We start from the raw sequence: 13,801 nt of genomic DNA, 5'->3' as shown, positions 1-13,801 counted from the left end.
CCATCAGCCAACACCACGAAGCAATTATGTTTTCATCATGAATGTCTTTAGATTGCACTGAAACCACAAGTCGATCCAATTAATTCCCCAGGAGTTTGTTAAAATACAGCACATGAAAATGACAAAAACTGCAAACAACTTGGACAATAAATCAAAAAGGCTGACTTCCTGTTGGGTTTACGATATAAGAGGCTTTTTCGTAGATCTGGACACAATTTATATACCTACCGATTTTGCGGCTGACGTTCTGTTAAAATAATCTGCATTAAACTCCCTGTCCAACCTTATGATCATGTCATGATGTTTGCAGTTTATTGATGCGATTTCATAAGAAAAGAAAAATAAGACCTGTTAAAATAAAAGTGATAAAGTGTCTTTTACACTGTGTCTGAGGACAATAAGAGACAACACGAGACTACCTACGGCTGATTTTCCTCTTTTACACTAATGGAAATTGTAAATGCATCTTACGAACACATATTGTATATTATTTCTAAATTTATATCTGATGCACTTTTTTTTGTATAAAGTCAAACTTGAACTTTTTTGTAAATATAAACTTGTGTATGAATTAATAAGGATAGTGGCATTATTGTTTCTGCAGTAGAGTTTCTACAGTGGATGTACACCTTGTTCACTATTTGTGTTCATATTGGAATAAAGACTCTTTTTGTGATTAAATGTTTCACTTTTAGGGAACTAGTCTTCAACTAGTTCTTTCTGCTCACGCAGACGAGACCTGACCTTGTCACTTTGAGTTTGTTGTGAAGAGAGACGGCGACTGCATGTTAAGGACAATGGTTTATTCCTCCAAGTGAGTCAATGTGATCAGAAAACTTCACTGAAGTTGAGTTCTGATAAAAGTTCAGTTTGTAAAAACCAGACAGTTTCATCCCCTGACTGAAGAATGTGATGAATTCACAGCAGTCGCCTCGTCATGGTGCAGAAAGTTAAGAGAATCTTTTGGACGATGAGATAACATCCAAAGTCAACGCAAAGACACAAATTGAAATTCGTGGGGCTTTCGCAGTTCTATGTGGGGAGGGCCGGAGAGACCGCTGCTTGAGCAAATGTTTTTGTGTGATGTCAACGCAAAGACTTGACTTTTTGGGGGCTTTTTTACTTTATTAGATGGGACGGTTGAAGATAGACAGGAAAGGGCCACAGGTCGGATTCGAACCCACTGCCTCTGCATTTTATGAGCATTTTGAGCGAAGAATTTGTGTATCGCAGGGCTCTCGGGAGAGTGAATATCCACTTTATTAATTAAACAAAGAAGTTTTGGGCCACAACTTGTCGTGAACACAAGTTTCAGTGGAGGGAATTTTTTGTACTGAAGGTAGCAGAAGAGGAACCGGTTAGCTACAATAAGAATAAATTATTATTATGTGGTAACCATGAACATCAACCTTCATGTGCGTGTGCTCTGAGACAGCTTAAAGCTTTTTTTATTATCTACCCTCGTTTTTCCCACTTTTGTTCAAAGATATGGTAATTTGTGTTAAAAAATATACATTTTCTTGGGGGAGGAACCACAAACCCACCAACACATATGTGCACGAAGTCGAAGTCCACAAACCTGGAAAAATGCTTTAAGTTACTAACAAAAACATCTGTACAAGTATCAGATGATGAACTTCATCAGAGATATTACATTTAATAAATATTTCTCTATTATGATCAGAAACATTCCTCAGAAGTTCAATAAGGCTGTAACTATTTTCCCTATAAATACTTCTGATTAACCCATTGATCAGTTTCAGCCTTAATTAAACAACTTATAGTTAGCCCCGCCCATTCTGAGTACAGATAATGAACACATGAATATGTACTCGTTCATCCCTTAATTCAGACTAAATCACTCATAAATAAACAACAGAACACAGGTGAATGCAGACAGAAGACTTTTAATTTGAAAGCTTTCATTCTGCAGGAAGTTCACCACAGCTGACATCTTTTAAAAAGTTTCCCCAACACATGAAGAAGAGAATCTTTGGCTTCATTTCAGCCAAACTTCCCACTTCCATCAACACGCTCCCGCGCTGTTAAATAAAAAATAAAATTAGCACTCTGAATGGCACATCATCATCATCATCATCATCATCACACCAAACCCCTAAAACCTGCAGGCAGAACTTCCCCCCGCCCGCCTGTAATGCCCGATCACATGGTTAACAACAACTCTGAGCTCTGCTGGACAGATTATTGATTAGTGTGACACTTTAAAATTAGTTTTCCTCCACCTGATGACGAGATAATCACGACACCGGCTGCGGCAACACCAGCGTCTAATGAAAACCGAACGCCATGATTCATTTTTCTTCTACAGCTTCAACAGGTGTTTCATTTAAAGACACTGAAACTGAGCTCAGAGGATCCTGCAGCTTCAAAAATACAACGAAAACAGATCTTCAATCTAATTACTGCAGCAGCAGCTCGGCCTCAGACGATGGATTAATCAACACAATCCGGTCCAGATGTTCCCTCTTTGTGTTGAGGAGCCACCTGCGGCATCATCCGTCCGTCTGTTACACACAACATGCTAATGCAAGCTAATTATTATTTCCACTGTTTTAAATCTCTGGAGTTATTTTTTTTGTCTGTAAAATGTAGAAAAATAGTGAAAAGAAAGTTCACTTCTAAATTCTGAGAAATCCTCTCATTTGTTTTTCTTATTTTCAAAATATAAACTAAAATCGGAAAATAAAAACAGATTTTTTTTGTCATTAATTCATGAATCAAACACAAAAAGAAATTTAAGTAACGACTACCGTACTTTCTATTTCATGCTCAAGTCAGAACTAGTTAATTAAATAACGGGCAACGGACCAAAACTGATGTATGAATGTATAATTCACGTAATGTTTGGCTACTCACTTCATCGTGTCTTGCACTTTGTGGCCGAACATTTGTGCGATGGCGCGCCCTAATTTAACGTAATAAATATTACTTGAACATCAATAAAAGTTTTTTTAAACAAGTATTTTGGAAAATGTCACGTTCAAAGTCTATCTAACGTTGCCATGGAAACAGTGAGTTAGACTGTGAGCAGCAACGCAAACAAGTGTTGTTCAAGCTCATATTCACACATTGAATCAGGATTCGCCATCACAGAGAGTATTTACTGCAAGTTTATCAAGTACAGGAAAGGAAGTCGACTGTGATTGGAGCACTGAGCAAAAAGGGGCGGGGCCTATGAAGGGTCACTGGTGTATGAAGAGAGCACGTGATCAGAGATGATAAAGAGTTATTGGACATACTGACTCACAGACCTGAAACCTTTGGCAACACAACAGGACCCAACAGACCCCATTAAACAGAATCTGTGGACCTGTTCAGACCTCTACCTTCATGTTTTTCAGACACGACGACCAAAGCTGAAGCTGCTGCAACCCGACTTCACTGTTTATTAAAAAAAACAAACTTAAAAATGTGGATTTCTGGGAGAACATTCGTCGTTTCTGTTCTTATGTTTACATTTCAAACTAAAAGCCCATCTGCCTACATCTACAGAATCAAAACAATGGTACCATGTTCAGGGAATATTTGGTTGGTATTTTTAAAGATTAGAAAAAGTGCACTACCTGGCCAAAAGTATGTGGACAACCGCTGTGACAACAGCCTCCATCCCGTCCTGTGAAAAACATAAACCTCCAAAACGGAGCAGTTTGTGACGATGCACTTTCAGGTATGTTGAAACAGAAAAGGGACAAACTGCTGCCACATTGCCGGAAGGACACATGGTCATTCTCTAATAATTACTTTTTTTCTTGTGAAATTCTAGATATTTTTACTATTTCGAGCCACTAAATATTGGTAAAATTAAACTCTTTGAGTAGCTGAAAGTCTCCTTTTTATTATCTAGTCTTGCAACAGACATATTGGGTTCACAAGCCAAAAACATTTGGTACCAGAGGTCTAAAATCTCACTGTAAGGTGTCCGGTGGGCTAAATTGTTTTTCCCAGGGTGGCGAAGTCATGACGAGCTCTGACTGGCTAGTCCTCGTTGCCTTCGTTGGTTAGGTTTAGGTTAAGCCTATCACAGTCCTAATCCAACAACTAGGAACCGGCCCTGTTCTGATCTGGGCGTATTATTCTACAGGTCGTTGTGCAGCGCCCTCTGTTACACTGACTGGTTCCGCTTTGCCGATTCACCAGTTAGCACCAAGGTGCTCAGAATCAGAGCGACCTCGGAAAAAACAAACAAACATTATTGCGTCCAGAACAGGACCGAAATCAGGAAAAATCCAACCCAACAAAAAGTACAAAGTATGTGGACGGGTTAGTCCGCACACTTTGGGCCATGTAGTGTAGTTTCAGTGAAACAGGCCCACAGAAAAAGTATTTTCATAAAAACATAGAAATGTTCCGATACCACCTTCTCCTTCTCGAAACCTAGACCGATCCGATACACGTCCGTTAAACAACAGATAGACATACGTTTTTTTTAAACAAGCTTATACTGCAGACCAGCAGAGGACGAAGCAGGGACCCGGTTCGGGGCTAATAAATTATGAGGCGTCAGATCGGTGCACAAACCACATTTTAGGCAGCATCGGAACAAATCTACAAACCCTTTAAAATAAACATATTTTCAAATATAACGAACTTAAAAACCTGATGGTTTGTATAGATTCTGTCCAGCAGTCCGATCGTGTGTCCCGTTTCTCAGCGGTTCATCGTTACAGTAAAAACTAAAGCCAGTGAAAACCCTTTCTCATGTTAAAAAAAATAATCAGTGCGTGTGGCGGCTGCTCTGTGGGCGTGGAGAGCGGGCGAGGTCGGTCGTCTGTCGGCTGTCTACGTTCACTCACTCGCTCATTCACTCCGACTGTAGAATCAGTCACATGGCGGCTCCCGCGGCGTGGAGGTAAGGCAAAACAAGAAGCGGCGCGGTGATGTCACTGCTGTCCTCGCTCTGCTGCGACGTTCTGCAGTGAGCCGGAGACACGGACCAACCGCCGTCTGTCGCTGCTGGTACAATTAATACTTAAAATAGAAAAAAAGCAACCCACTTTTTTTTTTTTATAAAAATGCTCAAAAACTTTTGGTACTGAACCGTCGTCCTTCAGCACCGTTTGGATTCGTTAGAAAATTATAAGAAATTCTTTAAAAACAACAAAGAGTCCTTGATTCCTTCAGCTCTCAGGTCCGTTTCAGTGGAACTCCACGAACTCCTCCAGCGTTTTGGGGATCTGGTTGCGGTAGGTGATCTGGTGCTGCCGGACGGCGCGCGCCGCCAGGCACTTGAGGCTCATCTTCATCTGGGTCTTCAGCAGGATCTCCGACACGCCGGTGGTGCTCTTGTCCAGCGGCGTCTTCTTCTGCTTGTTAGTCATGTCCGTGTGGGCGCCGGCCTCCACCAGGTTGATGATGATGGCGTGCAGCGTCAGGAAGTCGCTGATGGGCCGGTTGTACTGGACGATGACGTGCAGCGGCGTGTTGCCCTCGTTGTCGACGGCGTTGACCTGCGCACCGCAGTCCAGCAGCAGCTTGGTGACCTGCGCGCTGGGGAAGCTGCACACGTCGTTGGTGTGGAAGTCGTCGACCGGCGTGCTGGAGCTGATGGCGAGGTGGAGCAGAGAGGAACCCTCACGGGACCGCGGGTCCAGCTGGATCAGGTTGTAGATGTGTTTGTTGATGCGGGCGCGCTCCTCGTCGCCGCAGGTGGTCTTGGTGGAGATGCAGGCGAGGTACAGGAAGGTGAAAACATTCGACTCGTAATTGTCCATGGCCTGAGGCAGCTCGGATTCGACCGCCGTGTCCACTCGAGCCATGCTTCGCTGAATCTCCACCACGCTGCAGCTCAGCACCTGCTCCACCGCCGAGGCCACAACCTGCTCCTTCAGGTGGACCATCTGCGAGAACACCTGGGCGAAGCGCAGCAGGTCCTTGTGCGTGTTCCGGTTGCCTTTCTGCCGCAGACGCAGCGCGTGAAGCCACAGTTTGATGCACTGTTCAAACTCCATGTTATCGGCGTACACGGCGCCGCGATAGATGATGGGGTGTGACACGTCGATGTTGTCCGAGCCCAGGATACGCTCCCGGATCATCAGCCCCTCCATGTGCAGAGCGTCCCGGTCCACCCGGATGGCCTCCAGTTCTGGGGGGGTCTGGCATCGACAGCGCCCGCCGTAGGCCTCGATTGGCGGCAGCAGCTCCTTGGTGATGATGTTCTCGGGGTCGCGGTGGCGCTCCGTCATGGCCATGTGCAGGTACTGGTACGTCCTCTGGATGTCGTAGTTTTCCCGGTCGTTGGCGAACGAGGCGCCCAGCAGCTCCAGGGCCTCGATGCGGCTGCGCGGGTCACAGTCGGCGTGCGCCAGCAGCAGCTCCACCACGTCTGCTTTGCAGCTCTCTGCCGCGACCTTCAGCGGCGTCATGCCGTGTCCGTTCACCACCATGGCCGGGCTCTGGCAGGCGCACCCAGCTCAGGTATACGATTCTCCAGATGGCCCGCCCCGCCGCAAAGTGCGGGCGGGTGGCGGGGCCGGCAGTGGGCCTTGGTTGGGGTCGCGGCCTGCTTCAAGCAGGAACTTCACTACGTCCGTGTTGGCCTTATTAGGGCGGCGTTTCAATCAGACAGGTCGGTTTGTTTGTACTTTTGTGATGCTGGATGTCGGCGTTGTTGCTCCACCAGGAGGTGCGGACGATGTCCAGCCGCCGTCGAAGCAGGGCGCGCGGCGGCAGCGGGGTGGAGTTTAGTGGAAGGTTGGGTGTTGGTTAAACGTTGGCATGGTGACTCACAGCAGGCGCACCACCTCAAAGTGGACCGCTCCGGCCGCACACACAGCGCCGGTCGCCCCGCTCGATGCGTATCTGCAGGGGACAGACAGAGGAGGGAGAGAGAGAGAGAGATGAAGGGAGAGAGACAGGAGAGAGAGACAGAGACAGAGAGAGAGAGGACAGAGAACAGAGAGACAGAGAAGAGAGAGGGAGAGAGAGAGGAGAGAGGAGACAGAGGGACAAGAGAAGCGGAGGAAGAGAGAAGACACGGGAGAGAGAGAGAGGAGAGACAGAGGACAGGAGGACAGAGAGACAGAGACAGAGAGAGAGACACGAGGAGGGAGAAGAACAGAGACGAGAGATGAGAGAACAGAGAGACGAAGAGAGACAGACGGAGAGAAGAAGGAGAGAACAGAGACAGAGAGAGATGAGACAGGGATTGAGAGACAGAGAGAGAGAGAGACAGAGAGAGAGAGAGACAGAGGAGAAGAAGGAGAGAGAGAGAGACAGGAGGAGACGAGACGAGCAAGGACAGAGAGAGAGACAGAGGAGAGACTAGAGAGAGAGAGAGACAGGAGGAGAGAGCAGAGGAGAAGGAGAGCCAGAGACAGAGGAGACGAGACAGGAGAGGAAGAGATGAGACAGAGACAGAGAGACAGGGAAGAGGAGATGACCGGAGAGAGGACAGAGAGACAGGAGACAGAGAGAGACAGAGAGAGAGGAGAGGACAAGACAGAGACGAGAGGAGACATCGAGAGATGAGAGAGACAGGAGAGGAGATGAGAGAGGAGAGGACAGAGCAGAGAGAGAGACAGAGAGAGACAGAGAGAGAGAGAGACAGCAGAGACAGAGAGACAGAGAGAGAGACAGAGACAGAGACAAGAGAGAGAGAGAGACAGAAGGAGACAGAGAGACAGAGAGAGAGAGGAGACGATAAACATTAAATTCAACTCGTTAAATATTAAATTAAATATTAAATATTACATTAAATGGTGTTTTTCCTTTGAATTTAAAGTTTCCTTCAGATTAACTCTGTTGCAGTGTCGTCACAGGTCTGATTTCATTACTCTGTTCAGTCAGTTGTTCTTTGGGCTCTGGGGTGAGGGTGAAGCGAGGGTGAAGCGAGGGAGTTGCTATCTGGAGCTGGTATATGTGAGTAATGTGTACAGAAACTAACACACGAGGGTTTTTATTGAGAGAAACTGAATTTAAATAAGTCAGAAAAGTAAAATCTATAAAAGGATCGACACATTTCTGCTGACGTTGTAATGTATTATAATGAGTGTGTGACGTCAGTGGGTCGGCTGGACGGACCGGTTCCAGAGAGGAGCTGGTTTCTGTTCAACTGGACTTCCTTTAACAAATATAAATATCGGATTACAAACTATTATTTAACAAAAGGAAACCGCAGAAACACTGCCAGACTACTTTAATACAAACTGCATTTAAATCGTCTGAAGTTTGGGGGGAAATGATATCAGCAAAGTAATGTAACTAGTAATGTAACTAACGTTAGTAAAGTAACTAGCTGCTGCTGACAGGGAGTAATCAGTTACTTTAGATAATGAGTAATATATTCTTTACTATCCAACACTGATAATTAATCCCTCTGGAGCCTGAAAACAGGATCTTAATAACCTGATAGCGGATCGATAAACAGGAACACTGGAGCTCTCACCCGTCGAACCGGACCGTGCCGGTCTGTTCCGTGTCCACCCTGTAGTGGTCCAGCAGCAGCCGGACCACTTTGTCGTGTCCGTTCCGGGCCGCGATGATGAGGGGAGTGGACCTCTGCCCGGCCAGCTGGGTCACGTAGGCCAGCAGGTACCGGGTCTCGGGTTCGGAGTGGTTGAGCAGCAGCGCGGCCAGGGTCAGGACTCGACCCTCGCTGGCCGCCTTGTACACGTACCCGGCCAGAGAGTCCATCTGGGCCCGGCAGGGAGCCACGACCTCCGCTTCTTTCTTCGCAGCTGGCAGCGTCCAGTCCTCCACCGCGAGCCGCCTCCCATTAAAATGTCCGAACCGGCTCCGGCGCACGCATGAAACGTTGAGCTTCTCCGTTATAGCGGCGAGAAAGAACCGGAGCGAATCCGACGGCGAGCGACTTCCGCCCGGCGGAGGCTTCAGCGGAGGGCCGGCTAGCGTCGGTGCTAACGGGAGCTTCCACAAACAGCGCGAACCGTCCGGAGTCCGCCGTTAGCTCGGTGTTCGGTTCCGTTACAACAACTTGTACCGGAGCTTCGGTGGAAAAACGGTACAAAAAAAAAACCGTCAAAGATTCAAAAACAAACAGTTTCAGCTGGAGAGAGATACTCATCGGCCGGAAGCTGCCGTTCAGCGTGAAAATACGTCCGAGTGGAACTTTCTCTCGCTCATATGAGTTCCGCCTCTCTGGCTTCCGCTTGAAAAAAACTAAAAGCTTTATTTAACAGTTTGAACGGAAACAAAATGCGTAAAGAAATACAAAATAAATAAATAAAAAACATGAATAAAAGATGTACAGAAACTGTAATGTTGTGGAAAACGTTGAAAAAAACTCCCCCCAAAAAAATGAGGAGGATCTATTGTCAGAAATATCATCTAATATTTATAAGTATGTTTTCATTAATGTATAATCACCAGAATATAATAATCACTGTGTTTTTGTAGAACAGGACTCTCAAAGTGCAATATTCATATATTATATAATAATATAATAACATGTTTTATTACTCCTCCACACTTCACAGCCGTTCATATTCCCAACTCATCAGATACTGACGCAAGTGGTTGCAATCTGAAACTTCACCACTAAATCCTTCATACTGGTCCTTTAAGAAATATAGATTGCAGCTCCCTCGCAGTCTCATCTGTATGTATATAAAAAGCTGTATATATAAACATATAACTCTCATATTTCTTCTTCTATTCTATTTAATGTGTCTTTTCTAATCTGTTGTGTTGTTTCTGGAGCCGCCCCCCCGGTGTGGGATCAATAAAGTCTATCTGATCTTCTTTTATCACAAAAGTCTTACAACCTCACAGACACTTTCTTTTCTCTGATTCACTTTTTATTGTTTTTCTCAAAATAATAACGTATAGAACAACAAAGACTTCACAGACAGAAAAGACAAGAATAATAAGAATAAAACCAATAATTCAACAAGAAAACAGAATGATACAATAATAAATAAACACACACACTGGTTGGAAACAACATTTTCATTTAGTTTTCTTCAAACTGCGGATATATATCGACCTACTGTGTATATTTTTCTGCTTTGAAGAGCTGAACACAGTGTATGTTCACAGCCTCGAGCGTGAGTCTGTCTGCTTGTTAGAATGATAAAAATACAGAATACAGAGAATGTATAAAGATATCATTATGTAATACTGAGTGCATGTAGGGGCCAATATTTTAAAAATACCTCCTGATTGATTATAAATGAGTTCTTTATAATAAAATAATAATATAATAGTCATATTTGGGTCATTTCAGCCAGCGGCTCATTAAAAGGGAAGACACTGTTTGTTATCCAGTGCCTGAGTGCAACCCTACAATCTGAGTCTCTACATGTTTCCTGGATCAGCCGATCATTACACAGCCATTATTTAAATAAATAATTATTGATCCATTATTTATTCTATTCACTGGCCGATGAAAACATGTTGACACAGTTTTCTCTGAAACCAGGCTGCACATGAAAACTGAGGAAACAGTTCCACCGACACATACAGGGCTGTAATTACACAGGTCAGCCTCTGTGTGTCTTCCTGGGGGGGTTGATGTGGGTGGAGGAAGTATTCAGGTCCCAACCCCACTGTGAAAATACTGCAGTACCAATACTGCGTTATAAACCTCACTGAGGTCAAAGTATTACAGTAACATTTACTGAAAGTATCTCTAGCACACTGTTAGCTGCTGGCCACCGGGACCTGACGGAAGACAACCGGGCTGAGGAAGACGAGTGATGATCAAACGCTCACTACTGAATGGATCGTTAAAATAAAAACAAATCCACAAATATGAACGTGTAAATCTCGTTAATGGAACCTGTTGGAAGGAGAGATTTAAAGCACAGACAGCTGTCAGAGCTTCATCCAGGAGAAAAAGCTTTAAACTGTTTTTTAAAAGCTGTACGAGCTGTGGTTAATGAACACACAGCGATAACGTGTGTCAGGACTGTGAATAGAGCCGCGGGTTTGAAACTTCAGACGAAGTTGCCTGTGTTTGCGGCTTCCAGACATCCTGCGGTGTGACTGAACGTTGTTAGCGTAGCATTAAAGCTCAGTGTGCGACTGACTGACGGTTAAATACCATCTGCTTTATCCCTTTAATGCAAGAGAATGACAAACTGTCATTTGTTTTGTGACTTTCTGCATTAGTTGGAAGTTTGTTGATACCTCAGACGTCACTTGAAGGTAAAAGTAAGTACAAATCACACTGATACCATCATTGTCTTTAATTTGTTAAAATTGTACATTCGGAAGCTTCTGATGAAGAACTTCAGTGTGAGTTAAAATGCCGCTCCAACACAAATAAAACACAGACTGAAGTTAGCTTTGCAAGTGAACGTTACTGACAGGTGACGACAGTATATACAGGACATAATGGGATGGACCAGACCATGATCCCACAGGGGAGACTGCTGGGACCTCAGCTGTACACAGTGAACACAATGAGGAACACATACACATCCTGGACTTTGGAGGTCCATCCAGTCCCAGATAACCAGATTCAGTTGAATGATGAACTGGTTCCAGGCATTCAGCAACAGAGGAAAACTTCATCCTGGTCTCTGTTAGTCTTCCAGTGCAGGACGTTATGGAGGACGCAGGTAGAACATTACCATCCTCTCTGCAACCTGTGGAGACCTGAGCTCTCCAGTAGAGACGCCACCTCCTTGTTCCTGGGTTTCATCAGTTCCCTGCTCAGAGAATTCTGCCACAGACAGGCGAGGGACTGGACTTTGATCTTCAGCACCAGCCAGAGGAAGAGTCTGGGTCTCCAATGGAGCCAGCGGTACTGCCCGTCAACTACAGACACAAGCACAACAGACAAGTGTCTCTGGGAAGTTATTTCTCCAGACAGTCACAGCTGGAAAATAAACTACACAAACAGTTCAAAGCTCAACCTTATTCACACATTAATGCAGCAGTGACTTTGTCAGATAAAACCCTGAGGGGGAACATTTTACTGCTGATACTGTGAGCAGATTATGCTCATAATCTATCTTCACAGTGGTTTTAATGTTCTTACTAAAGGACCACCTTACTGTGTGTGTGTCTCCTACACTACAGAGCACTAAATGTTTGATTTATTGGAAGAAACTCAGCAGAGACAGACTCTCTGTTTCTGGTTGGTCTCCTGCTTTGTGCTTTTTTGTAAAAGAGTCCAGACTCACAGACGAGATTGTGATGTTCCCCCCTTTATATTCCCTCCTCAGCCAATACAGAGCAACAGCAAGAGCTCTACGTCAGCTTCAATCCATATTTGTTCTGTTAATCATATTCGATCGCCCGGTTGCATCAAATGTTCACACCGACTCCAAAACCTTCATTGAAGTTTTCAGAACAGGTTCGATTTTCTGCGTTTCTTCGCAGCCGTCAGATGAGGACAAATCAGCCCAGTCAGGGTTCAAAGTTTAAGAAATCATTTTTCAGGGCATTTGGCTGCAGGTTGTGTGGAAACAGAGCATTTTCCTCTTCTGCTTTGTCTTTCATTGATTACACAGCCGACCCTGAACTAAAGTACATATTATCAGTATGTTTCATATTGATCAGTATCAATAAGAGCAGAGAACAGCTGATAAACTGAACAATGAACCAAACAGTAACTCAGTAACTGCAGGAAGTTTGATTATACAGAGATGAGTTTTATTTGTTTTTAACAGTCAAACTTAATAAGCTTCTTTTTTTGACAGATTCAGTGTTTTCTTCACACTTAATGTTTATTAGCTCTTTTTGTGTTATATCTGCAAACCTTTATAATGCAAGATGATGAGATATCTGGACTTTATTTTGTATATTTTTCACATTTTCTTACACCCATTAAAATCATCAATCAATGGGAAGCTTTGCCGACCCCTGGTGCGTCTGGTAAACCTGCTTTGAACTGTCTCAGTTTATCCAAACTAATTCAAACTAAATACACACCCAGGTTTACATAATGATGTAAGCGGCTAAAATACAAACTTTCCAGGAAAACACAGATAATTTCCAGGATATTTGATTACATTTCAAGGTCTTTTCATGACTATAAAACTAGTCTCTAAATGTCCAGGTTTCCCAGGAGCACCTGGAACCTCCAGCAGGAGCAAACAGCTCCTTCATCAGCAGGAGAAACTCCTTGTTCTTCACACCTTGGACCCAATATGTCCAATCTGCTTTAAAGTGAGAACGACTCTGTCTCCTTTTATACAACAAATCTTATAATTAAACACATCCCTCAGTGTGTAGAGGACTTCAGTCTGGGTTCTGGAGTTAGTTGATGAGCTGCTAATGTTAGCGAGAACCCTGCTGCTCTAATTACCATCGTACAGCAAACTCCTGTCTTCCTGTTGTTTCTGTTGGGAGCAGATCCACAAACAGAAAGACTCCCAGAGTACAGAATTGATCATGTGGAGGAGAACAAATCAACACAGAGTTTTTACTTGAGTTAAAAAGTTTGAAAAATACAATAAATCAAAGTGAAAATGCAATTTGTGGAGCAAACAGGATAAAGCTCTCCAGCAGCGGCAGAAGCAGCGGGAAATAAAGCGTGAAAGTGGAGTCTGAATGGGAATAAGTGTGCAGAGAGAATGGATGAGAGCGTCTGCATCCTCCTGTGACTGTTACTGCACACTGTATCACAGCCTCCTCCTCAGGTCTGTCAGGACATCACAGGAACATCAGCTGAATCTAGGAAACATTCTTACACAGTCGCTGCTGCTTCACAAACACTCAGCGACAACAGAGACACACTGTGCATTATTTATTACAGATTTGTCACAAAACAACCAACAAGTCTGATCCTCTATAATTCTCTCAGTGGCAGAAAGCACATTTATCTAAAGCTTCCATATGTCAGATAGTGAATCCTGTTGTGTCTCTATAA

General features: G+C 44.3%; 2 protein-coding genes across 2 annotated transcripts in view; one reads left to right on the top strand and one right to left on the bottom strand.

Annotated features, from left to right (window-relative positions):
• Nucleotides 1-1,889: 1,889 nt before the first annotated feature.
• fem1b (fem-1 homolog b) lies at nucleotides 1,890-9,088 on the bottom strand. Its single transcript, XM_035665365.1, is given in 4 exon segments — nucleotides 1,890-6,569; nucleotides 6,571-6,749; nucleotides 6,752-6,819; nucleotides 8,405-9,088. Coding segments are annotated over 4 exon segments (1,908 nt in total). The 5' UTR covers nucleotides 8,653-9,088; the 3' UTR covers nucleotides 1,890-5,156.
• A 2,233-nt stretch (nucleotides 9,089-11,321) lies between these two features.
• Nucleotides 11,322-13,801, top strand: part of cln6b (CLN6 transmembrane ER protein b) — an 8,762-nt gene continuing 6,282 nt past the window's right edge. The window contains exon 1 of the mRNA XM_035665741.1: nucleotides 11,322-11,728. Coding sequence (XP_035521634.1) covers nucleotides 11,322-11,728 — 407 coding nt within the window. The remainder of the gene's footprint in view (nucleotides 11,729-13,801) is intronic.

The sequence above is a fragment of the Morone saxatilis genome, unplaced genomic scaffold, assembly GCF_004916995.1.
Source record: "Morone saxatilis isolate NCDOM2014 unplaced genomic scaffold, NCSU_SB_2.0 Contig2, whole genome shotgun sequence".
Classification (NCBI taxonomy): Eukaryota; Metazoa; Chordata; class Actinopteri; family Moronidae; genus Morone; species Morone saxatilis.
Note: the sequence above shows the minus strand (reverse complement) of the source record. Positions and strands in the feature narration are given on the sequence as shown.